Below are 26,674 nucleotides of genomic sequence, written 5' to 3'. Positions count from 1 at the left end.
CTAGTGGTAATCTTGTAAAGATGTTGCTTTTCCCCACCCCATCAGAAAAGAAAGCCATGAATTTCTTTTCTGGAAACTATTTTAAAACATAAGCCATATAACGGAAAATACAATAACTCGGTGCAGGGTTTGTAGGAAAAGTCCGGAGCATTTGTGAATAGAATAGGAAAAAAAATGTCTCAAGTCAGTCAGTGAGCTAAATCGACCGGTTATGTGAGTCAGTAGAATGCAGCCTTACAATACTGTTGAGCCTTATTAAGTTCTTTTAAAGTTACCGCCTAAATTTCCTTCGTCATGCACTCCCTCAAACTGGAACAAAAATTCGACCGTCGGAGATTTGTTCCGTTTGTTTCCGTCTTCTGACGTGGTTTGTGCCAGAGGACTGACCCTGACTTGCAAGCAGGAACCTGCTTCCGCCTCTGTCGGACCCAACCAAGTGAGCCGCGCTCCACCTTCCAGCGCGGAGGCGGAGGCTTTGCCGTCAAAAGCCGGGCGAAAGTTTAAGCTCTGCCCTGCGGGAGGAAGGAAGGAAGGGAGGGAGGACCTCGCCGGGCAAACCAGAATTGAGCTGGCAAAGGAGGAAGCGGAGAGAGCCCTGTCAGACAGGTGGGCGAGCGAGCGAGAGCTGGGTCTCCCTGCTGGATCGCGTCTCTTCGGGTGGGAGCCGCAACGGGGTAGCTCTGGTGCGCCGAGGTCGTTGAGGGAGGAGGAAGAAGCCGAGGAGCACATTAAGACGTAAGCCCGGAGCTTTGACTTCTGTGGAAGCTTGCTGTCCGTTTGTAGTCGTAGAACCTCTGGGAGGCCTCTAAGGGACTTTGTGGAAGGGTTTGCGTGTCTGTTCTCTAGGTGTGACTGCTGGACGCTTCAGATGCACTCGGGTCTGCGTACCTCTCAGGGTTGTTTTAGTGGGCGTTTGGCTGTCTTTCCGGACCAAGTAATCCAAGAAGGAGCAGGCTTTCTTCTGGTCATCGTGGAGGTGATGGAAGGGCTGCAATCTGTAGACTGTTTGATTGCAGGGTGCTTATGAGATACAGCGGAGGCATCGCTGAACAAATGAAGTGTTACTGTGCTTAACAAATAAGCTTCTCAATACCTGTAAAAAATGTATATTCTATTAAGAAGCAGAATGGGTGCACCCTACCAAAGTGAAACTATAGTCTGTACTGGTAATCTCTTCCAATATTAGAATATTGTAGTAGTCCATCAAATGTTAAAATGGGTTTTATGTTATCCCGGCATTAAAATATAAAACACTCTGGTAAGTTTAATACATACAGTACAGAGAATGTGGCAATTTAATAAATTGTGGATTATTGTTTGTGTAATATATATGTAATATATGTTTTATATGTTAACCAATTAATACATATTTAATTGTGCTTAAATCTGCAAAGAAACAAACTTTTAGTAAAAGTTGTAAGAAGTGTGAGGTATTATGAAGAGGATAAATGCATGCATGCTTTTAATAACGGTTTTAGTTCCTATAACGATTACTTGTAGAAAAAAGATATTTTCGCTTAGCTAAGTTAAATTTTGGGGAGTTGGTAATGATTAGGTTAAAAAAATATGAGATAAAAAGTATTGAAAAGCAGAAATATTGGGTGTTTCTAGTTTGTAATTTTAGATCACATTCATCAAAGTACTATTGATTATCAAATTTTCTTTTGTAGAAAAAATAAGATTATATGAAAATAGATGCTTCATTTAAAATATTGTTTGCAAAGAAAGAATGATTACAGGTAGTCCTCAATTTATGAACATGATTGGGCCTAAAATTTATGTTGCTAAGTGAGACAGTTTTTAAACGAGTTTTGCCCCATTTTACAACTTTTCCTGCCACGGTTGTTAAATCAAACTCTTACTTAACACAGTTGTTAAGTAAATCTGGTTTCCCCATTGACTTTGCTTGACAGAAGATGGCAAAAGGTGACCATGTGATCCTGAGATACTGCAACCATCATAAATATGAGTCAGTTGCCAACTGTCTGAATTTTGTTCATGTGACCATGGGGATGCTACAATGGTCATAATGTGAAAACAGTCATAAGTCTTTTTTTTAGTGCTGCTGTAACTTTGAAAAGTGAACTGTTGTAAGTCAAAGACTATGTGTATTGAGAGTTCATTTGTAATAATATTATTAAGGACAGCATCCCATCAGAGAAAACTGGAATGCACTTAAATGTAGAATTGGATGATATGTAGTATAACTAGATACTACATATAACTGGGACGCAGTGGCTCAGTGGGTTAGGACGCTGAGCTTGTCAATCAGAAGGTCGGCAGTTTGGCGGGTCGAATCCCGAGTGCCGTGTAACAGAGTGAGCGCCTGTTACTCGTCCCAGCTTCTGCCAACCTAGCAGTTTTAAAGCACGTATAAATGCAAGTAGAAAAATAGGTGGGAAGGTAATAGCGTTCCGTGAGCCTTTGGCGTCAAGTCATGCCGGCCACATGACCACGGAGATGTCCTCAGACAAGCGCTGGCTCTTCGGCTTTGAAATGGAGATGAGCACCGGCTCCTAGAGTCGGAAACAACTAGCACGCATGTGCCGGGGAACCTTTACCTTTACCTTTACATATAACTTGGTGCCCCTTCTACAATTGGTGAATCATTAAGATAAGCAATGCTTTCTTTTTTCTCTGATTTAAGTAAACAAAGCACCTGGGTGTGTTTATGCCAGCAAAGTACAGTTTTATAGTGATAGGTTTTTGTAATTTAAAATTGCAATTACTTTTGTTTTGTATGCGGTAAAAACAAAATGTTTTGCGTAGTTAAATAATTTTTAAAATGGAAGGTTTGGATCAATTAGGAAACATGAATATAAAAAAAGTATTGACTAAAACATCTGTAAGCATATTAGAACTAAAAGTTGGAGGCATCTTAAATCTAAACACTATTCTAAATTTTTGTGAACTTCTTTTTTTAGTATATCTTTACCTGAAGATTTTAAGAAAGTGTGGAAGCCTGGAATAAGAAATCATTGCCAATGTGTGAAGCTGGCCTACTGCATAAAAAACTGTGTGATGCCTCAGAAGGTGAAGATGACATGATATATGGAGATTTAGGAAATGGATTTAAAAAACATAATGGTATTTATGAATCAGAAGGCTTTCACAAATATACAGCTAGGTCTAGAAGTGGTTCTGCAAGGAAGAGTTTGCCAAGTGATGGTGAAGAATATGATGCAGGGTTTTTTCGTTGCTCAGAATGTAACAGTTTGAATGATGTGCCAGTCAAAAACATAGGAAGGAATGGATTTGCTCCCTGCAAACAACAAGCCAGTTCTGGTAAGTCTTTTAACAATGCTATTAAGTGATGAAAGTCTAAAGTTTTACAGAATTAATATTGGTAAATGTTTTGATCCTAAATGCAGAAATTCCATTTATCAAACCACCTTGATTAAAGGTGTTGACTGGAAATTTAATTTCAATTCTTCGAGATATATATGTTCAAAGCAAAATAAATAATACATTAGTCTCAGAAATAATTTTGATCTAAGTGCTTGTTTTCAAACAAAAGTACCATTTTGCCTTATATTGATGTGCAATAGGTGGATTATAAATATTTGGTCCTGCAACATTTTATATGTGCACGAGAATACACAAAGCAGTCTTATTTTGGCTAAAAATACAATTAAATACTATTTCAGTGCATTTGAAATGTAATGAATTTGTACCTTTAAAAGAGATGTCTCTAAGACAATTTTCCCAGGGGAACATTTGGCTGGGACACAGTGCTAAAAGCATAGAGAGGCTTAAAGAGGGGAGAGATAACAGTCCCTCTTTATAAACTCATGCAAATTTGAATATACAAGTAACTGCATACAGCAGCAAACTATTTGGATTTACAATAGCCATGTATTTGATTGGATGTCGCACAACATGCATTTACAGTACTGAGGTCAGTGAGTCAATTAGGATGTAATTAGAGGTAATGGTGCAGGAATACAAAGACAATACTAGTTTTGAAAAACAAAGAGGCAGTATTCCACGAACTGTTTCCCTCTGGTGAGTTATTTTCTTTTGATTTCGCAGATCTCTACTTGCTTTTTCCTAGTTTATCAGCATTTCTTGGTCTTCTAAATGTTTTATGGTTGAGCTCACAGTTTAGTTTCCCTGAGAAGGTATATCTAGACAAGAAGTTTTCAGCTTGACCTCCTCCAAGTTATCCTTCCTGGCAATGGATCATAAGAGAGGAAGTAGTAATAAAAAATGTAATAAAGCGATAAGGACTGCCATGTCAGTGGGCAATTTCTTTTTACTGTCTCAAGTTAGATGCAAAACTCAAAAAAATATGGACAAATTTGTAAATTCTAAGCGCCCAGGAGTTAATGCTGTCTATGTGTATGCGGTGGCTCAGTGGGTTAGGACACTGAGCTTGTCGATCAGAAGGTCGGCAGTTTGGCGGGTCGAATCCCGAGTGCCGCGTAACAGAGTGAGCGCCTGTTACTCGTCCCAGTTTCTGCCAACCTAGCAGTTCGAAAGCACGTAAAAATGCAAGTAGAAAAATAGGGACCACTATGGTGGGAAGGTAACAGCGTTCCGTGCGCCTTTGGCGTCTAGTCATGCCGGCCACATGACCACGGAGACGTCCTTGGACAAGCGCTGGCTCTTCGGCTTTGAAACGGAGATGAGCACCGGCCCCTAGAGTCGGAAACGACTAGCACGCATGTGCGGGGGAACCTTTACCTTATGTGTATCTACAGTATAGATACATAGTATAAAATAGATGATACTGTGAATAGAGTTTAATAGGCCTGTATGGACAGTTACAATGTTAGCAGGGAAATAATTTTGCCTGATCCATAATTTGGAAATTTACATTTTCCTAGTACTGTACTCAGTATTTCCAGATCTTTTGGAAAAAATATTGTTTTCTTCTGCATGATAAATAGGGTTTTGTATGAACTGTAGTCATGTAAATTTTACAGGCAGTTATTTTGAAATGCACCGATTTTAAGCGTTGCTTTTTAAATCTTAATATTTATTTCAGGTTCAAAGTTTAAGAACTGACTGTTATGCTATTATTTTAATATTAAAATAAATCTAGGAATATTGGTTTGAAGCATTAAAATGCATATGTCCTTTGTGTCTGATCTTAGTTTTTATTACAGTGACAATATTGCTGCCAGCAAATTTTATCAGTTATAATAAGCAAGTATTTCTATCCTCTACTGTTATTTTATTATGTCTTTTACTCAGTATTTTTCTGCCATCTGAAACAATCAAGCAGGATAATGTTTTCCTCCCAACTACTAATTGTTGTCCTCTTTAATAAAGCTAAATATAATTGGTGTCTTTAAACAAAGACACACAAACAGTTTGTTTTCTGTTGTAATTCAGGGTTCAATTCTGAGGCATCAAATGAAGAATTAAAACAACGTCTCCAAGGAATTTTAGAGGTAGGTACCACTACTATATTAGTATACTATAATTTTGAATCTCACTAATTTCAATGCATACACACACGCACACAACACGCACACACACAGAGAGCATCGTGTTTAGTTTTGGGGGTTTAATCTGGAGGCAAAAAAATAAAATAAATAGTTGTGTTTTATAAATTAATAATTTAATTTTAAATATTTTTAAATTAAATATTTAGATTAATTTAAACTATTCAGATGCCTCTAATAGTTTCCTTTCCTTAGACATGAAAAAATATCTTCCTCTTCTCCCTACTTCTTTCTAAGAAATAGAAAATGAAAGTTAAAGTTGCGGTAAAGTTAAAAGATAGTTACGATTTTATAATGTATAAATTTAAATAGAACTATTGTGGGTATTATTTTTAAAATAAGTCATGAAGTTAGAGATGTATGTAAAGAAATTTTATATATGGATAATAATTCATATTTAATTTTACTGGCATGACATATCTGTGCTTTTTTCTGCTCTCTAAAGTGCAGCTATTGTGTGAATTGTTATAACACATAATAGCATACTGTATTATGTGATAAGTGACTTGAAACATAAAGTTTGTTTCAAGCTGGCAATAGCTGGTGTTGGATCTTCCTTACAGAAAACATTCCTTTAATTTTCCTTCCACTTCTTCTGATAATTGAAACTCTCCCCAACTGCTTCATAAAAGGAGTTATAGCAGGCAAGTATCCCAGATTATCTCTGGGGTTGTTCACAGTATCAAGCTGAATCCACATTTTTTTTTCATTTTAGCCTTTAATGACATGGAAAACCTCCTGTATTCCAGATATTGGTGTCCTACAAAGAATATTTTTGTATAATGTAATCCTTTTTTGATATGGTTTAGGACTAGATTTATGAATGCAAGAGGAACTGACCATTTTGGAGGACTACAGGAAACTATTTTGAGTTAATAGTGTATATTGACTTATTACTATGCTTACGTGCTGTTGTATTTTTGGGACTGTTATGATTCTTGATTTTTATGGTTGTATTTGTGATTATAAGTAGGAGGCAATTTTATGTTTCTGAGAGTAGTAATGATTGCAGTTACACAACTTTTAATTAATAATAAAATTGTTAATATTAATTTAATAAAAATTAAATCCCACAATGAAAAGTAACTTTCACAAATGTAAAGGACTGCATACTTTATACCTAGTTTTTTTTATTTACCAATCTTATTTTTTTTTCTTTCTAGGAAGTAGAAAATTTAAGAGTGGAATTGGAAGCATCTCAAAGACATCTTGAAGGCAAAGAACAAGCTTTAAAAGTTCTGCAGAGCATGGTAAATTAAACAAAAGTTCAAAATGTTTTAACAATTAGATTAGTATTTATAACTAATATGTAATACTAACAGTACTTTAGAGTTTATTTTCTTTATATGAGGATGAACCGTAACATTATATTTTTTTTAATATATTATGTCAAAACTATATAAAAATAACTGTTATATGTATGATCCACTCATACTCATATACCTTGCAGAGAGGTATACTTAAAGGAGTGGATTCTCCCTAATGCTTGCTTCATTTATGTCTAATTTGACTCCTAAGGTTTTAAAACTGTCCCTAAGACAGAAAAATGGTGCCCCCGGGAGGGTGGGACAGTAGTTGTGAATGTCAGCTTACAAGCTCTGCTTTTCCATTGTACCTTACAAAAATTGCTATGAACACCCCTTAGAGCCTGTTTTGTTTTTTTGTTCTTAGTCTTTTATCAAACCTAATCAAGTTCTTGCAAACGCTAGAATTTTTGGAGAATACAATTTGAAAAACCCTGATGTAGAGCAGGCTAGGCAATCTTTGGGGCACAGTGAAAATATTTGGAATTTTTGGATTATATTTTTGTTGCTATCATAAATGACTCTCATAGAGAGGGATAGATAGTCACAAAGCACACATTTACCAGAAAATGAATTAATGATATCCCTAGTTTTTATTTTTTTGATACACTTGCACTTTTACAGTCTCTGGCATCTGCCCTTCCCATCTGTTTTATTTTCTGATAATACTTTTTCTTTCAAAGCAAGAACTATATTTTTGATCTTTATATAGTCTGTAATATTGCACTAGCAACAGCCAAATATACAAACCTTCTTGATCTTTATATAGTCTGTAATATTGCACTAGCAACAGCCAAATATACAAACCTGTTGGTAGACCAACAGTTTTGTTGATTGTCTTAACTTATATGCACTGATTTCACATTTAAGATGATCTGATATTGAATATTTCCAATTTTTGTTTTACATATTTCTCAGGCTGTATTGGACAAAGCTACCACTCATACTAAAGCAATATTTATAAAAACAGACCAACAAAAGCGAGCCTTAGAAAAGGTAAGAATGTATCTAATACTGTTCCTAGAAAGAAGAAAAAGAGTAGAAATGTGGTATTTCATGAGATGGTAACATGAAATTACAAACCAACCCAGGTTAGGTGTAGCTGTGTGTGTGTGTGTGTGTATACAGTGCTTTTTTTCTTTTAAAAAAAGGTGCCAGAACTCTCATCTTGGGCGCAGGAGGCGGGGGGGCAGCATTGCTGTGGTCACGGGTGCGAGGGGTGTTGGCGGCAGGCAATCCCCCGGGGCTGGACTCAGCACGGCTGGTGTTGTGGGAGCAGCGGGGCCCGCTCTATATGACGGGGCTGCACGGGGCGAGTGGCGGAGGCGGTGCGGGCCAGGCGATGCAGGGCAGCCACTTAGGTACACAGGGCGAGGCGACGGTGGGCCAATAGGCTTTTGAAAGCCAATAGAGGAAGTAGCATAGCTTGTGCAAAAGCTTTTTTTTGTGTGCAAAAAAGGGTGCCGGAACACCATTCTGAGCGTTCTATGAGGGAAAAAAGCCCTACTTTTATGTTTTAATCTTATGATTTTAAAAATATTGTAAGTTGCCCCAAACCTCGCCATGTGGATTGCATACAAATATTATATAATCGATAAATAAAGGTAGAGCATATGTTAAATATACATGAAATGATAATATGCTTCCCTACAAAGTCAATTCTTGCTCAATGACAGACCAAGAAGTTAACTTGGAAAGGCAAGAGGAAAATCTAGAAGAGGTCTGTGCAACTTGTAGAAGGGAAAGGCCCACACTGATAAATTAAAAATCTTTGTGGTCTGCAAAGGAATGCTGGTGGGCTAATCAATGATTTGGTGACTAGAGGAGCATCTACTGTTGGAGCTCATGGTCATAGTAAGCCATGGAGGCACTAGGCAACATGATTTTCAGGGCAGTGGTGGTGATTTTATTACTTTTTTTAAAAAAAAGTCTGTGCTCTGTCCAAGGGTGCTTGGTAGGCTGCATGTACAGACCTGGTCTAGAATTTATTTTGGAGCATTCAACTATCTAGAGCAGGCATGTCAAACTCATTTTGTTTGAGGCAACTGCTTATAAAAGAATTGCCATTAATTTGTTTTAATAAAATAATTTAAATCAATTTTTCACTTGATTTCAGATTAAATGAATTATATTGGTTGACAATGAGATTTTTTTAGTACAATTGCCAAATGCAATAAACTGATTTTAGGTATATGTGTGCACTAATTATTTCAACACCAATACATTTTAACAACATATTCAATTTGTAAATGAATGCAAATGCAAATTATACAATTTTTTGTGCAAAAATAAAACAAAATAACAGATTTAAGAGCTGTTATCATTAGTTATACTTAAATAAAAAATAATTCCATCATCCAAAACTTTGTTATACTGTATTTAACAAACAGATGGTTTGGGATTAAAAAAAAAGACTGACTACACTTGATTGTGTATCACCATGGCATTAAAACAAAATTCAAACAGTGTACGAAAAAGAAAAGTTCCCTAAACGTCTGCTGGCTATATCTATACATTTTCTTGGATAGCACTCTATTGCCTTCTTTTTAGCCTTTTTTTCAACTTCCCAGCTTAAAAAAGGCAAGGCACCATGAGCTGAAAGTTACAGAGACTGTTTAAGCAGGTTGCTAAGCAACCTGTTCACACTCGGCCCTTCTTACCCTCCCACTTTTAAATTAGCCTGTACGGATCACATTTCCTTCGATTTGAGCCATCTGAAGGCCCATCGCTGCGATGCATTCTGCTGCTCTGCAACCTGGCTGCCTGAGGAGAATTTGGCTCTCTGAAACAATTTCCTTCAGCTTTTTTTTTTTGTGCAAAAAAAAAAGGTGCCAGAACGCCGTTCTGAGCGTTCTATGGGAAAAAAAGCCCTGGATATATCACATATAACTGAAGATTGTAATTAGTTGTGTGTGCACGTTCAGCAAGTGTGATGTATTTGTGCTGGCATTTCTAGGCGTCTTTCCAACCACATCCAGAAAAATTTGTAACAAACATTGGAATTCTTAAGGGCATGTTTGGTATTTCCCAGCAATCTGTTGCTGGAAGGAAAAAGCAATCCCTGCTGCATTACTGATCCCAGAGAAGCATTTGCATGTATGCAGGTATCCTTAGGGTGCCATAGTTATGGATGAGAAATTTTGGTTGCAAAGTTGGCATTTCTGGATGTAATACAGATATTTTGGACTTATTTTTGTTTCTTTGCATGTTTGATATTTTTAAAAAGGCATATGCTACTGACTACGCTTATGCACATATGTAACATCTTTTGTTAGGATACATGACCATTGCTTGTCCAGAATGTGAAAAGTGAAAGATTGTGACTAAACAAAATTTTAATGTACAGATAATACCACCAGAAATTATTTTAGCCTTTTTAATAAATGTTATTGATGTTAAGCTCACCATGGAAAACATCATATATTATTATGTATATACTAGGTTAATTATTTAAAGGCTGAAGTGCAACATAACCAGATTCTAAATTATCTATTTTTCAAAACACACAATAGTCCAAACAGTAAAAGTAAAGTCCAAATTAAGAATATTTTATTCTTAAGAATTGTTTAATTTAAAGTGGTTTAGTTGTAATAGATGGTTAGATTGAAAATAGTTTTCAAGAGTATGTACAAAAGATACTATTTTTTCTAGCATCAACTAAAGTAGACATATTACATTGAGAAAAATGTTTCTCATTTCTTTCCTGTTACCTTTTTTAATTTCATTGCAGAGATGTTAACATAGGAAATAGATTATTTTGTTATCTAATTTTACCTTCCAAAAGACAGAAGCAGATGAAAAATGTTCTTTCCTGTTGGCTTTTTTTTAATTAGCTGTTTTAGATTCTAAAAGTTTAGTTCCTAGGGTAGACATCCTTGGCTCTTTTATGACTCAAGGACTTTAACTCTCAGAATTCCTGAGCCAGCATGGCTCAGCTTGGAAACCTCTTCCTTCCCCCTCAGCATGGATGACTCAGGATTTCTGGGAGTTGAGTTCCATGAGTCATAAAAAAGGGCCAAGATTGCCGAGCCCTGCAATAGGCTTTCAGAGGGAGCTTTTTTTTTCTTCAAAAAAAAAAAGGTGCCGGTACAGCGTTCTACGAGATATATATGTATGTGTGTGTATATATATATATATATATATATATATATATATATATATATATATATATATATATATATATATATATATGTATGTATGTATGTATGTATGTATGTATGTATGATGTATGTATGTATATATATATATATATATGTGTATATATATATATATATATATATATATATATATATATATATATATATATAAATAGTATTTGTCAAGGCTTTTTGAATGCACCTTGCTAATTAACTCTTTCATTCCTGTTTTGGCCTGACTCAAGGCTTATCCTCAGGATATAGTCAACTTATGACAGCTCATTATTTGTGCAAATTATTCAAATTGCTAATAAAGAATTTTGGGAGGCTGAGATGATCATTTCGAACTCTTTATGTTCTCATCAGTCAGTCATACCCTTTATCTGAGATTCGAACCTGGGCTGATTATATTATCGAATCTCAGATAAAGGGTATGACTGACTGATGAGAACATAAAGAGTTCGAAATGATCATCTCAGCCTCCCAAAATTCTTTATTAGCAATTTGAATAATTTGCACAAATAATGAGCTGTCATAAGTTGACTATATCCTGTGGATAAGCCTTGAGTCAGGCCAAAACAGGAATGAAAGAGTTAATTAGCAAGGTGCATTCAAAAAGCCTTGACAAATACTTAACACACATTTGCCTTGACTTCTAGCTAATAAAAGAGAGAAAGAACCTGTGGCTCAGGAAGTTAAAACAACTGCCTAATAAATATAATCAGCCCAGGTTCGAATCTCAGATAAAGGGTATGACTGACTGATGAAAACATAAAGAGTTCGAAATGATCATATCAGCCTCCCAAAATTCTTTATTAGCAATTTGAATAATTTGCAATATATATATATATATATGTGTGTGTGTGTGTGTGTGTGTGTGTGTGTGTGTGTGTATGCTTGATATTTTGTCAGCAACATATTGTCTGGATTTCAATACCTAGCTTGCTAATACATATTAAATTCCTTTCTCTCTACCTCATTTTTCTAGCCAATGATAAAAGGTATCCCATGTTCTAAAATAAACTGAGTCTTCTTTCTCTTTCATTTTCAATGTCAATCTATCCATTTCTGCACAGTCTAAGATTTTTTAAATTAACACATGGGTCTTCAAACTTGGCCCTTTTATGACTTGTGGACTTCAGCTCCCAGAATTCCTCAGCCAGCGTGCCTGCTGAGGAATTCTGGGCAACTCCATAAGTCATAAAAGGGCCAAGTTTGAAGACCCCTGAATCAACACTTCCTCTGTTGGTAGATCTTCATTTTTCCAATATTGAGCAAATACAATTCTTGCTGCATTTAATATAGGTAAAATTAAATATATATACTCTTTCTTATAATTTCCTACAATTATGCCTAACAAAAATAATTCTGGCTTAAACTCTATATGTTTTTTCATCATTTTCTTTAACCATGTATGTATTATTAACCAAAATCTTTTGGCTTTAGAGCATGTTCATCAAAGATGGTAATAAGTCCCTGTTTCTTCTTTACATTTCCAACAATTGCTTGATAGGTGATCTGTTTTTTTATTGACAGAAACTTTGACTTCTGGACACCCATCAGTTTTTTGTTGTGCCTGACTACATGAATTTCATCACTTCCCCATTCTAGCCTCCACAGAAGTATGCCACAGAAAATAAGAGTGGCCAAATAAATAGTACACTATAATTTTACCACAAGAGGCTCTGAAATGCAGGAGGGAGACCAATTTTGTGGTTGGAAACTTTTTTCATAGCAACTGTTCTGAACTTTTTGTAAAGATCCAGACAAATGCATGCAACATGAATTACACAGGAGGAAAGAGGAATGTTATTTATTTATTTTAACTATTTTTATATAGAGTTGGGGTATGGAAGGATTTTGTTACTGAAGAACTGGCAGCAGATTTGGCACCAATTTAATTATACTTTAGTGAGCTGAAGAGAACACAGCAGATTAGATTGTATTGATCTCTGCACATTCACAGCATTTTCCAGTTGGCAGATGCAAAAATGAAGGATTTAGATGAGAGGAAGTGTCTGGATTCAGCAATTTTAAACCTATTGTATTGAATAATGTAATGTTATTAAGGAATTGTCAAAAAGTTTAAGTATTTCAAAAAGCAATTGAGATTGCCTTAAGAATCATAATGGAAGAAAGTGACCACATAATTAGAAAAAAGTAGAAATTTTTTTGCACTTTGCTTTTTCTGCCAAGCGGTTGGTGTAGTAAAAACATTCCAAATATCTTCTGTTGTGCATTAATATTCTTTTCTTGCAAAGCAAAAACAGTATCATGATCCTAAGTAATACATATTTGAGATAACTGAATCCAGTTTTACTAACAGTATAATGTTTAAAATATTAACAATATTCTTTTATGTTTATAGGAAATAAATATTCTGCAGTGGGAGATCAGAATTAATCAGGAGAAATTAAAAAATATAGACGAGACCTGGGCAGAGAAATATGAAAGGTAAATTAAAGTATGTTTTTTTAATCATCCACTAGGCAGAAACATATTAAAGGTATGACTGAAATATGTTATTTCCATGTCAATAGAATTTATTGTGAAAATGCTGCTTTTAAAGAAACTCTCAAAATGAAAACTGAGGAAATTAAACTACTGAAGTCTGAAAATCAACGTAAGTAAGCTGTGTTTTTCAGTATTTTCTTTGAATCACTTGGCTTTGATGTGGTGGTTAACATCTAAAAAAGTATTGGCAAATCTGCGTCCAATTTAATATTATGCTTTGCTAAACACTTGAAGCATATTTGGCTCAAGTTTGTAATTCAAGGAGATGTCCAGTGGTAGATTGGTCATAGATGAATGCTCAGTCAATACTGTCATGTTGTTTTTGAACAGAAAGTAAAGCATATCTTATAATACAGTGTTTGAAGTTTAAAACATTATTAAAATTATTATTACATAAAGTTATCCCCTATGAAACTAAGTCAATTTCATTAATATAATGAGAGGAATAGGTATAAATCTCTTTGTATTTCTATTCTATCTTTGCTCCAAGAAGCTTAGTGCAGTATACATAATACTCTTTTTTCAATTTTATTCTGATAAGAATAATCTTATAAATTATATTACATTAGAGCAGTAGTTTTTGGTCCAAAGTACCCCAGTAAGTTTCATGGCTGAGAATCAGTTACAGTGTTCATGGACCTATCCAAGTCTCTAGTAAGTATACCACTCTGAAGTCAAGTTCAGATAATTATTTGAAGTAAAGCCTGTGGCTTAACAAGCAAGTAGAATTATTATCCAAGGGATCACAACTTTTTTGAGGCAATAAGCAAATTTGAAATTCTAGTGTCATGTTTTGGACACTTCCACGAAAGAAGTGTCATGGTGGGCAAGACCAGTAAATCCTCCCCCCACACAACTTCAGGGGGTTGGGAGTGGGAGGCACCGTTCTACGGTGGTTCTCCTACCTCCAGGGCCGCTCGCAGTCGGTGTTGACGGGAGGGCAGAGATCCGCCCCGAGGCCTCTCATTTGTGGAGTCCTTCAGGGGTCGGTTCTCTCGCCTCTCCTGTTCAACATCTATATGAAGCCGCTGGGCGAGATCATTCGTGGCTTCGGGGTGGGGTATCACCAGTACGCTGATGATACCCAACTTTTTCTTTCCACCCCGAACCAACCCAGTGATGCCCTCTCCGTGATGTCCCGGTGCCTGGAGGCGGTTCAGGTCTGGATGGGGAGAAACAGGCTTCGTCTCAATCCCGCCAAGACCGAGTGGCTGTGCATATCGGCATCTCGGGTTAACCAAGTTATTCCACCTCTAACGATGGGGGGTGAGGTGTTACCCCCCGTTGATAGGGCTCGCAACTTGGGCGTCCTCCTGGATTCACGGCTCAATTTTGAAGATCACATAGGAGCCGTGACCAGGGGGGCTTTTGCACAGGTTCGCCTGGTGCGCCAGTTGTATCCCTATCTGGACCGAGACGCCCTACGCACAGTTACTTATACGCTTGTGACCTCCCGTTTGGACTACTGTAACGCTCTCTACATGGGGCTGCCCTTGAAGACCACTCGGAGGCTTCAACTGGTGCAGAATGCGGCCGCGCGAGTTGTAATGGGGGTCTCCCGATACTCCCATGTAACACCTCTACTCCGCGAGCTGCATTGGCTTCCGGTTGCCCTCCGGGTGAAATTCAAGGTGCTGGTTATCACCTATAAAGCCCTACATGGCCTGGGTCCGGGGTATTTGAGGGAACACCTGCTGCCGGCATCAAACGCCCTTCGCCCAGTGCGCTCACACAGGGAGGGTCTGCTCAGGGTCCCGCCAGTAAGAGATTGCCGGCGGGTGACACCCAGGGATAGGGCCTTCTCAGTGAGGGCGCCTGCCCTCTGGAACCAGCTGCCGGTGGAGCTGAGGACTGCTTCCGACCTCCGATCATTCCGCCGGGGCCTGAAGACCTGGCTCTTTGAGCTCTCGGGCCCAGGCTGAGGAGACACTCATTTTAATTGGGGTTTTTAATAGTACAGGGTTGATTTAATATTTTTTAAATTGGGTTTTAACTTTTGTATGGTTGATTTTTAACTCCCTGTAAACCGCCCTGAGTCCTCAGGGAAAGGGCGGTATATAAATGCAATAAAATAAATAAATAAATAAATAAACTTGATTTATCAGAAGGCAAATAGATAATTTTGTTCCCAAGACACACCATCTAGTTTCACAAAATGCTTTCTTTCTATTGACTCAGATTATCAGATTTTTTTTACTAGGCATACTTTCAAATAAAGTAGCAAGTTCCAATTTTGTATCCTTTTATTGTCTAAGAATACCTTTGGAATAAATACAGCAGCATTCTTGGAATGTAAAGGTTATGTCTGATACATTGCATGCTTTATTTATTTATATTATGCCTTTATTATTTTTTTTATAAAAATTCAAGGCAGTGAATATATTAATACTCCTTCCTCTTCCTATTTTTTCCACAACATGCACCCTGGGGATTGAGTTTGGCTGAGAAAAAGTGAGTGGCCTAAAGTTAGCAACTCAGCTTTTATGCCTAAAGTGGACTAGAACTCACAGTCTCCTGATTTCTAGCCTTGTATCTTAATCATTACACCAAACTGTCTAATAGGAGAAAGTTGAATTTCTCCCATCATTACTTTAGGCTACCTTCATGCACTACTGACTTTCATAGTGTGCATTGATTATTATTATTATTATTAATTAAATTTATATACCGCCCTTCTCCCGAGGGACTCAGGGCGGTGAACAGGGCACATATAAATAGCAAATACAAAAATTAAAAAGAGAATTAAATAATCACCCAGTAAAACAATACAGTATAAAAACCCATTAAGAACCCTAAAATTCCCCCATCAGGCCAGGCCAGCTTGTTCGAATAAGTGGGTCTTCAGACAGCGTCGGAAGGAGCGAAGGTCCGGTGCCGTCTGGAGCTCAACCGGCAGCTGGTTCCATAAAGCCGGAGCGCCCACAGAGAAGGCCCTCCCCCTGGGGGCCGCCAGCCGACATTCTCTGACCGGAGGCACCCTGAAGAGGCCCTCTCTGTGGGAACGCACAGGGCGGAGGGAAGTTGACGGCGGCAGCAGGTGGTCCCCAAGGTACTCCGGACCCATGCCATGTAGGGACTTAAAGACCATAACTAGAACCTTGAACCTCACCCGGAAGACAACTGGTAACCAATGCAGCTCACGGAGCAAAGGTGTAACATGGGAGTACCGGGAAACTCCCAAGACAACTCTCGCGGCCGCATTCTGTACCAGTTGGAGCCTCCAAGTGGTCTTCAAGGGAAGCCCCATGTAAAGAGCATTGCAGTAGTCCAGATGAGAGGTCACGAGTGCATGAGTGACCGTACACAGGGCATCCTGGTCTAGATAGGGCCGCAACTGGCGCACCAGGCGAACCTGGGCGAAAGCCCCCCTAGTCATGGCCACTATATGGTCTTCCAAAGTAAGCCGTGAATCTAGGAGGACTCCCAAGTTGCGAGCCCTATCTACGGGGGGGGGGGGGTAAAAGCTCACCCCCCATAGAAAGAGATGGAATATTTTGAATGTCCTGGGATGCCGGAATGCACAGCCACTCAGTCTTGTCAGGGTTGAGCTGAAATCTGTTCCTCCCCATCCAGACCCGAACCGCCTCCAGGCTACGGGACATCACTTCAAGGGCATCACTGGGGTGGTTTGGGGTCGAAATAAAAAGTTGGGTATCATCGGCGTACTGGAAAAAGGCTAGAACAATCTCTATAATGAGCCTTGGTGGAGCAGAGGGCTGATGCCTCCTTAAGTAACACCAGCTGCCTGCAATTAGTGCAGGTTCGCATCCCACCAGGCTCAAGGTTGACTCAGCCTTCCATCCTTCCCAGGTAGGTAAAATGAGGACCCAGATTGTTGGGGGCAATTAAGCTGACTTTGTAATAATGCCGCTTGGGGTGTGTGTGAAAGCCCTAACAAGCAGGCATATACATAGAATGAAGGCTACTGCTAAGCTTGTAAGCCGCCCTGAGTCTTCGGAGAAGGGCGGGATATAAATGGAATTAAAATAAATAAATAAATAAATAAATATATTCTTTCTATAATGTGCAGGCGTAACACAAACAATAAACACTTCCCTCCTTGTGTATTTTCATCTAGGTTTACAAAATAAGAATACTTTCAAGCCAGAAAATTCATCCTTAGACTCAAGAAATGAAAGTTCTAATTTTTAGATTTTTTAGATAAGCCATGTAAGCTACAAATAAACTTTTTTTCAAACTTTTTCAGTTTTAGAACAACAGCATTTGGAGATGATGGCAATGCTTGATGTAAAACAGCAGAAATTTGTTCAGGATAATATGTCTCTAAGCAAGAGTGGTGTTACTGAGGTTACAAGTCTAGAAGTATGTATTTGAAAATGATCTTATTTGTTTCGGCAACATCTTATGGCTCATTCTAATGACTCATATTAAAAGCAAGAAATACACAGATTTATTTTGACATTAGATTTTGGTGCACATAATGAACGGAGGAGCTAGCAACTGTGGTTCTCTTTCATTTTCATTACGAAGAATGTGCACTAATGTGCACTGGGATATCTTATCTTCTCCCATGTGGCTAGTAGCAGGAAGATGAAGCTTTGATTAACTGAGATAATGCTGTAGCATATGTATTAAGAATTGTCATCCATATAATTAGCCAGCTATTGTTAATTAAAAGCAGAAACCACTGTATTCCTTTTTTGAATTGTAAGGAGAGTTGGTGGGAAAAAAGTGGAACTGAACAATGTTATACCATATTTCAGTAAAATGTGGCTTGGCATGAACTGGAGTAACCAATTTGAAGGTCTCTTCTGCAACATAAGACCTTGCCAAGCAGGAAAGAGCTGTTCTGGATGCACTCTAATTTGATCATAATGTGTCAGTCCATTTAAATAAAATTTAATGTCCTATTTTACAAAGAAAGCTAAGGAGGAAGGCCAGGAATGCAGAACTAGGGTATTTTTGAGCAATCACACTGATTAATTCATGCAAAGTCATGATGGAGAATTTGTATATACTTTTAAGCTCCAAATAAACTATTTTAGAGCTAAGCAGCATATGCGAAACAGCTGGTGTATGTATTTGTCAATTTGATCTGGATTTTAAAATGACTGCTGGAATTCATTTAAATTGGAAGTTGGCAGTACTTGGAGCTTGTGCTTGCAATGGCTCCGAAGGAGAACCCTGTGCCTGTGCCAAGATGTCAGCAGCAACTCGAAAGCAACTTCTTCAGCTCAAGCAAGAGGTATGTGAGCTTGGGTTAGAAACATTCTTTTCCTAACATGCCATGTGGAAAAAATGTCAACTGTTGCTGTTGTAAAAATGTAATAGGGTGCTTGTCAACGCTGCTAACATCAAATGTTATTGCTTGACATGAGGTGAAGGAGTAGCTATTTCATATGTTAAACTTGTGTATTGCTTTAAGACCTGTGTATTGCTTTAGTTTAAAAAGGTGGGGGGAGGGAAGAGTAGGAATGCACTTTCAAGGCCACTTGACTCTCTAAAGAAGATAAGATTTGGCGGTTCTTCTAACCGAAGGGAAACTGATTCTTTAAATTAATTGGAGAATATGATTAATGACAGAATTAGAAAGATGGAGAATTGTGTTTAATATATTGTGCAAGGGGCGGAGATTTCAGATTCCAGATTCCTTCGAGCAAGCATTTGCCGGTGTATTAGGCTAATAAAGGACTTTTAAGGTAAACAATGCCTCAGAGTCACTTGAAAAGCCCATACCTCGGAAACTTGACAGTGCTAATATAAAAATATGTTTTTACTTTGTTTTTAAACTTACTGACATACTTCAAGCTTTAAGTAGAATAGTTATATAAATAATGGCAGGTTTATGTATTTAATAATATTTTTCAAATGCTAGGTTTTAGATGGGTGACCCGTGAAAATGTAACACATTGAGACTGAAGGAACTCGTCTGGCTTTTTCCCAATTAACAGATTTCCATTCATCTTACCAATACATCTCCTCCTTTTGTGCAGGAATTTTTAGCCCTCTTTCAGGCTAAAGGATGCTTCCTGCTCAAACTTCTCTGTTCTCCCAGTCACCCAACAGAATTAGTATCAGTTAATGCAGCCACAAATTAGGCTAAAACACTTTCATCCACTTAATCTCTTTGCCAGAAGAAGCCAGTTCAACTAGTTTTGTAGGAAACGTATCTACCCCTCAGCAATGAACTCCTCGCTTAGCTTTAATCCTTTTCAGAAGGTGGGCTAAGTGACACTGTCTATATGGGAAGTATAAAGATATTATAGAGATGTACCACTGATCTATAGCAAATATCACGTTTCTCTAATAATGGTCTTTCTTTTGTTACTTCTGTACTCCACCATGTTAAATGTTTTAGCTTTACAAGATCCTGGTCTTCATTCATAAAATTCATTGTTTTACTAAGAAAATTAATTAGGAATCAACAGAGAATAGAACTGAAGATTAGAGTGCACAGACACTAGATTTAGAAGGTAATTAAGTGTTGAGTAGCCAAGCAATTTTTTTCTGTTTTCTAGATTTTGTTTTAGAGGGAATTTTTTTTCTAAATATGTTTCCCAGGAAGTGGCTTTCATGAGAGGATTAGTAACTGATATTCATGTTTATTGAAACTATATTATTCAAATGACAATATAAAAATGATTTGTTAAAATGCTCTTCTCTATACTGTCAACAGCTTTTTTAAAGTATCATTTTGCGGGCAGATTATACTCAAATTCTATATTAATTTCTGCTTAAACTGAGGAAGCAATAATCTTACCGTTTTCCGATAACCATAGATATGTGGATTTCATTTTAAAAATGCAATCTAAAATTTATATTAATTGAAAAAAATAACAGTTTGACCTTCTGAAGAAGAGTAAAGAAGAAGCTTATATAATGGCGGATGCCTTCAGAATAGCCTTTGAACAGCAGCTGATGTGGAGGAAGGACCAGGCTTGCAGGCTTGCACAAATGAGTAAGATCTGCAGAAAAGAAACTAAAACAGTGAAGTGGAAAAGCATCAAAGAAGATGGTAATTCTTTCCTATATATACATACATACACACACACACACACACACACACACACACAGACGAGCTGCCACTGCTGTGGCTACTGCCTGTAGATGGCCTTGGGCTAGGCTGAAACAGGAAATAAGATTTGTCCCGTGTCTGGGACTAAGCAAGTGTATTCTGAATGCTTAACAAACATTTAACATATATGTATGTATGTGTGTGTGTGTGTGTGTATATATATATATATATCTCAGTAATACTGAAAATAACCCCTATTGGGCATATTGTTTAGCGTTTAAACTTGCTTGAAATCATTCCTTTCATTATCCAAATGATTCATGTAACTATCACCAGTTTTATTTCAATTTTCTTTAGGAGAAAGACCTTACCAAGGCCATCTGGATATATATATCTATTAGTATTCACCCTACTGAACCTAGCAACAAGGAGACATAGTCCAACCAAGAGAGCTAGAGCTGATTGAGTCGTGTAGTAATAGTAATTTATTGATTAGTCTTATGACTTTATCAATAAAATAAAATAAAATAAAATACAGTACATAGTCTAATTCTGGAACAAGAAGAAATAGAATAATATAATACATTATGTTAATACAAGGAGTATTAACATAATTAATCAGATAAATGAATGTCCCTTTTAGGGTACGCCAATTTGTTCAATGCATTGGGTTCTTAGGACCATTGCCTTAGTTATAAACTTAGCAGTTCTGCATACAATACAGTGGATATAAAAAGTCTATACACCCCTGTTAAAATGCCATGCTTATTTGATATTTTTCTCCCTAAAAGATTTCCATTTGTTTTTCAATTAGGTTATATTAAAGCAGGAAAAATTTCTGAAGAATTCTAAAAAAAATATTGGTCTGTTTTTTTTTTTTATATCTCAAATTCTGGCATTTTAAAAGGGGTGTATAATCTTTTTATATCCACTGTAAGTACATTTGAGCCGAGGAAGAAATATGGCAATCTGTGATTTGGATACCAATTGGCTGTTCTTTGCAATAGGGATGATGGGGGAATCATTATATGCCTAATGGGGGCATATAATTGAGAATCAAACAAAATATGAGAAATATTTTCAACGGCTGGGGTACTACATATTCAGGTTCTCTCATAATATAGAAAGTGGTAAAAGTGTCCATATTTGACCATGGAGTCCAACAACTCAAATCTTGCTCTAGAATAGGTCCTTCTTAAAATTTGTGACAGACTCAGTGATAGGTATTTTTCAGGTTGAAAAATTAGCCAGCCAACCTAGGGTCTATTTTTAGCCAATAAGTCCATCTTAATTTGAACACTAATATCCAGAACTCTTTGTTTAAAAACTTCCCTTGACTAGGAGGCCATTGAGAATAGATGCTGGATAGAAAACCCATGTTGTGAAATAATTTTGGGAAGAAGATTGACCCAGAGGTTGAGCTTAATCATACTTAGCTGTTCTGTTAAAGTATATTTTGGGAAGTCTTGTCAGGGTTCATTGAATAGGTCCTCTATCAATATGTAAAAAAAATAATTATTAAATGGCTGTATAAGGAATGGATTCCTGTTTCCACACGTGCTGCAGAGGTAGATGTGTTCTTGATTCTCATATACATGTTATCTGATTATTTAAGGATCTACTAACGACAGATTTGACGGAGAGGCATCCCAAATAGAATAGCATAAGTATAACTTACCTCAAAAGATAGCAAATTAATTCACATAGTATGCCAAACTGTAGATTAACTATCAGGATGTGTCTCAGAATTATGAATGTCAACTATTGTTCTCTAGCATTAGTGTAGGTATAGCAGCCTTTTTTGCCTGCTACAACTTTTGTCTAGTCATGCTTAAGCACTGTGGTAGATATGGCAAGTGATGTCATCTATAAGGCCCTAGTAGAAGTTTTTAAGGCTTTGTGTTGGCTTGTGGATGATTAAAAAATAAAATGGTGACTCATAATTTCCTATTAGCCAGATAATAGGATTGGGGATATATTTACGAATATAACATCTAGAGATGGAAAGATAGTGTACATAATCTAAGTGACTTTCAAAAGATTCATCTAAGTCAGAGATTCTTAACTTGGTGATAGATTTTGAGGTCTGCAAACTTGGAAGAGAAAAAAGTATGCCTTTATTTTCACTCATTTTTAAATGAAATGTAGTCAAAAAAGAGTCCGTAGATTTCACCAGACTTTTGAAGGGACACAAAAAGATTAAGAACCATGATATAAATGATTGTTAAGAAGGTCTTGATTTCGTCAAGATAAGTTCTTCCTTGTTCAATGCACACACAAACTTATTGTGTTTTAAATTCCTCGTAGTCACCTAAAGTCACATTGGTCAGATAGGCATCTATATAAATAGGTATATAAAGTTTTCAATATCTACATTATTTTTATGTTTTATCATATCTACCCCCATATTTTTTCTTGGTGTTTCCTTGTTTCAAGAAAAAAGAAAAAGCTTGGGAGAAAAGCTGATGGGCATGCTTGCTTCTGGCCCTGAGAGTAAAAAAGTAGAAGAACTGAATAATCCACTGGAGATCATTAGGACACTAACAGACCTGGTTGGTATCTCTTACCTGGTTTCAGTGTCTATATTAATAGTATTATATGTGTCTGGAGATAGACAGACTGTTTGACAGCAATGTTGATTTTTATTTTCTTTCTTTTTATAGCTGAACGATAAGGAGGAAATTTTGGCTCATCAAAGGAAGGTTAGTTATATGCTTGCTCGTACGTTGGAAGATAAAGAAAATGCTTTGCAACAAATGAAAGAAAATACATTGTCCGTGGAAAAGGTTACTTTTAAGAACAATCAGTACAAAAAAGAGTTAAAACCCCAAGAATGTATTTTTCCTGAATGTTCGTGTTGTCAAACGTATACTGCTCAGGACAGTTTTTCTTCTTCGGTTCCCAATACAAACCCCAGCAGAATGCCAAGTTCTCATTCCACAGGATGTAAAGAAAATAATCATCACAACTTCAAAGAGACAGTGACTATGAAATAAGATACTGTTTTTTTTTTAGGGAAATGTAAATCTCTGTGTAAAAATGACAACCTCCTTAACATTTTGTTCCATAATTTAGGACTCTTAAACTCCCTCTGTGTTCCATTGAACATAAGGAACTTTTAAAGGAGCACCTTTAAAGAACTCCTTCATAATTTCCATATCAGGGACACACGTAAAAGCTGTTTATTGATGAAAAGCAGAAGGAAAAGCTGAAAACATGCAAGGGTTTAGGCATCTGTGGAACACCTGCAGTGAATTATAATTCAACCTTAATTCAGGAAAGTGTAACCATAAAATCAGGCCATTTTAGCATTTAAGTAACTTACAATTTCTGTGTTGAAAATAAGTGAATATATAATTTATTGTTGATGGATTGTATTCAGAGGTCTCCGTCTGTGAACAGAAGACCTTATTACATTCTTCTAAAGACTTCCTCCGGTTTCTGATCTCATAGAGTCCTTTGCTAGCAGAACCTACTAATCCCTCTTCTGCATAATTCTATCACTCTCCTGCTACTGTTTTCTGAAAATGTCCTCCATTTTAAATTTTTTCTTCTTCTGTTTTCTAAGCTGGCCCCTTAATTTAGTAGTTCCTTGTCAAGATTGTTTCCATGGGTCAGAAAACATTTTTCTCCATGTGTTCAATGTTTTGCATACTATTTACTTTTCAGCAGAGCACATTTCCTCTTTTTAAAGACCTGTTTTCTTTTGCTTTCTTTTTTGAATTACCTTCTTTTATCAATGCTCTTCTCACTGACAGAACACTAGAAAGAACTTTTTTCTTAATCAAGGCTTGCTCGTAACCTCTTAAACTCCCTCTCCTTGCTCTTTCGTAGTATGAAAATGATACCGTTCACTTTCCATATGTAGTTAGACTTCAAGTCCGTCAATTCACAACACCACAGACTATATATGTGATGGAAACTAAGGGTTTCAATTTCCCACCTTTCAATATATTTTATAGTTCTTGTTTCTTTTTAAGTATGAGGGAACATCTTATGATTTGCATTAAAATCCAATCATTTACTAATTTCTCTGCAACATTGAATGTTTTTCACTTGGGATAAATGCCTGGTTTACTGATTTCCATTTCTTCGGACCACATTTTCATAGAGTACAGATATGCAAAATTGGTTCCAGTTGCATCTCCCCCTCTTGTTCATGTAGATTGATCAAAAAGGGGACATAATGGATTCAAACTGATCTACATAAAAATCAATTGCCTTGTTGTTATAAATTTGAAAGAATGATTTCATGATCAAACAAAACTTTTTGTCTTAGATATTGATCTAATTAGTAGAAAATATTAATCTGTAAGTACATTGGATTAAGCTATACTTGTATAAAAATACTGCATGTGACCATTGCTTCACCAGATCTCCTTATCAGAAAGTTGAAGCATAATAGTAGTTGCGTCATGTGACGTATCGTGATTCATATGTGCAATATGAATTAATGTTGGGTTCACACTGATTATTAAGTGCATTCAGGCTAATACTGCACATATAAATGATTATGTGATGTGATATAAGGTTTCTTTTGCTAAGAATATCAAATGTATGGAAACACAGTTCTATATTTTTTCTAGTGACTAGGTTCACATATTGCATTAAGCTGTGGTTTACCTTTAGATATGTTTTAGTCCATAGTTTACAAACCATACTAACAGGGTTCATATTACATGCTAAGCTACTGCCAATTCACCTCAAACAGATATGTAACCTCAGCCTTTTTGGGTCATCATTGATTTTTTATTTGGAAGTCTTGCCTATGAATAATTATGTTATATGTGTATATCAGACATGTCAAACTTGCGATGTCACATGACGTCGCGAGACGTATTGGGACTATTTTGCCATTGCCAGCAATGGGGTGGGCATGGCTTCTGGATAATGCATCCGGCCCGTGGGCCGGCAGTTTGACACCCCGGGTGTATATTGTCATAATCATTTGAGTGAATCTCTATTGTAATACTTCTTAAATATTTTGTATAATTTAAATAACTTTAACATATTTTTTCCAAAAATCTGTAAAATAAGCTATTAGAATGTTTTTGGAGCATGGCCACATCTGAAAATTTTAAATTGTATTATAAATTTAAACTGTATCATAAATTGTCAGTCTGGGGGCTTGCCCAGTCTGGGGGCTTTCCCATTTACAAAATATCTTCTTGGCAAGCATGACCAAAAATAAATTCTGAGACTATTTTCTGCAGATGTTTTATGATACTTCCTATAGCCCTGAAGGTATTCCCCTCATCTCATTCTTCAAACTCTATTTCAGAATAAAATGCTAGGCCATATCAACTATTTTAACTTTCTGTGAAAAAGATCCTGAAAATGCAGTATTTTAAGTGTAGCACAATATACCTCCGCTTTCAGTCTAATGGTAACTGAAGAGATCCTCTGAACTGTAAAATTCCTTTTATATATAACGTTCAGATCAAACCAGCATTAGAAAAGTAACAATCTGACTTCACTGGTGTTTCTAGACCATAGGTGTCAAACACGATTGCATCATGTGACGTATCGTGATGTATTGTGACTTTTTTGCCTTTGCGGAGCCAGGGTGGGTGTGGCTAACACATGATACATCTGGCCCGAGGTCCACCAGTTTGACATCCCTGTTCTAGACTAATACCATTTTGGGCCTCTCTCTGTTAATTCCATTATATCTGAGGACAATTTTTTTATCAGTAGCCTTTTCTATTGAAAATCAGTAAATTCCTAGCTAAAGAATATTTCTTGGACAAATGGTTCATTCCTAACCAAAGAAAATTTAAATATATGCCCACAGTTCTGAATTCACACATTATTTTAATATTATGAACTTCTGAAGTTTGAACTCCAATAATAACTTTGATACCTCTATCTAGGACTCTAATGGTTTAGTGAACTTCTGATATACTCACTACAGTATTATAGTTTTATCTGGACTGCAGCTTGATCTGTGTGGTCATTATCTGGATATTTTAAAATGCAATTGTCACATTAACCCCCCCCCAATAGAAATAATTTGTATAGCAAGACATTTTTACTTGTGCACTCCACAAAGTTTATTTTCAAACCTGTATTTCTTTGCATCTACTTTAGCCATGGTTAAGGATTTACACTAACACCATTATTAAACAGATAAAAGGATGGATGAAGCTGTGAAGCATTTCTGATTTAGATCTCTGAAAAGTGCTCTGGAGAATACAGGAGTGCAAACATAGCACTTATATGCAATGCCTTTAAAGCAGGGCTTTTCAACCAGTGGTACGGGTACCACCTGTGGTACATTAGCACCTGGCA

At 36.7% G+C, this 26,674-nt stretch overlaps 1 protein-coding gene across 3 annotated transcripts; it reads left to right on the top strand.

The window, feature by feature from the left end:
* The first annotated feature begins 421 nt into the window (after positions 1–421).
* On the top strand, positions 422–25,612 carry CCDC125 (coiled-coil domain containing 125). 3 transcript variants are annotated; one of them, XM_083351500.1, is made up of 12 exons: positions 422–606; positions 2,925–3,285; positions 5,341–5,399; positions 6,617–6,703; positions 7,676–7,753; positions 13,262–13,347; positions 13,434–13,516; positions 17,615–17,730; positions 18,506–18,613; positions 20,209–20,383; positions 22,820–22,935; positions 23,047–25,612. In XM_083351500.1, the coding sequence occupies exons 2-12, from the start codon at positions 2,985–2,987 to the stop codon at positions 23,377–23,379; spliced, it is 1,542 nt and encodes a 513-aa protein (XP_083207626.1). In that variant the 5' UTR covers positions 422–606; positions 2,925–2,984; the 3' UTR covers positions 23,380–25,612. The 3 variants fall into 3 exon arrangements, with proteins under 3 accessions (XP_083207626.1, XP_083207625.1, XP_083207627.1); XM_083351499.1 differs by having other exon boundaries at positions 540–735; XM_083351501.1 differs by lacking the exon at positions 18,506–18,613 and having other exon boundaries at positions 540–735.
* The last annotated feature ends 1,062 nt before the right edge of the window (positions 25,613–26,674 follow it).

The sequence above is a fragment of the Vipera ursinii genome (genome assembly GCF_947247035.1).
Source record: "Vipera ursinii genome assembly, chromosome: 2".
Classification (NCBI taxonomy): domain Eukaryota; kingdom Metazoa; phylum Chordata; class Lepidosauria; order Squamata; family Viperidae; genus Vipera; species Vipera ursinii.
Note: the sequence above shows the minus strand (reverse complement) of the source record. Positions and strands in the feature narration are given on the sequence as shown.

Excerpts from the sequence above, each read along its gene's own strand:
- CCDC125 (XM_083351500.1), top strand. The coding sequence starts at position 2,985 with ATGTGTGAAGCTGGCCTACTGCATAAAAAACTGTGTGATGCCTCAGAA. Across the intron at positions 13,348-13,433 it reads TGGGCAGAGAAATATGAAAG|AATTTATTGTGAAAATGCTG; the intron begins GTAAATTAAAGT and ends CCATGTCAATAG. Across the intron at positions 22,936-23,046 it reads TTAGGACACTAACAGACCTG|CTGAACGATAAGGAGGAAAT; the intron begins GTTGGTATCTCT and ends TTCTTTTTATAG.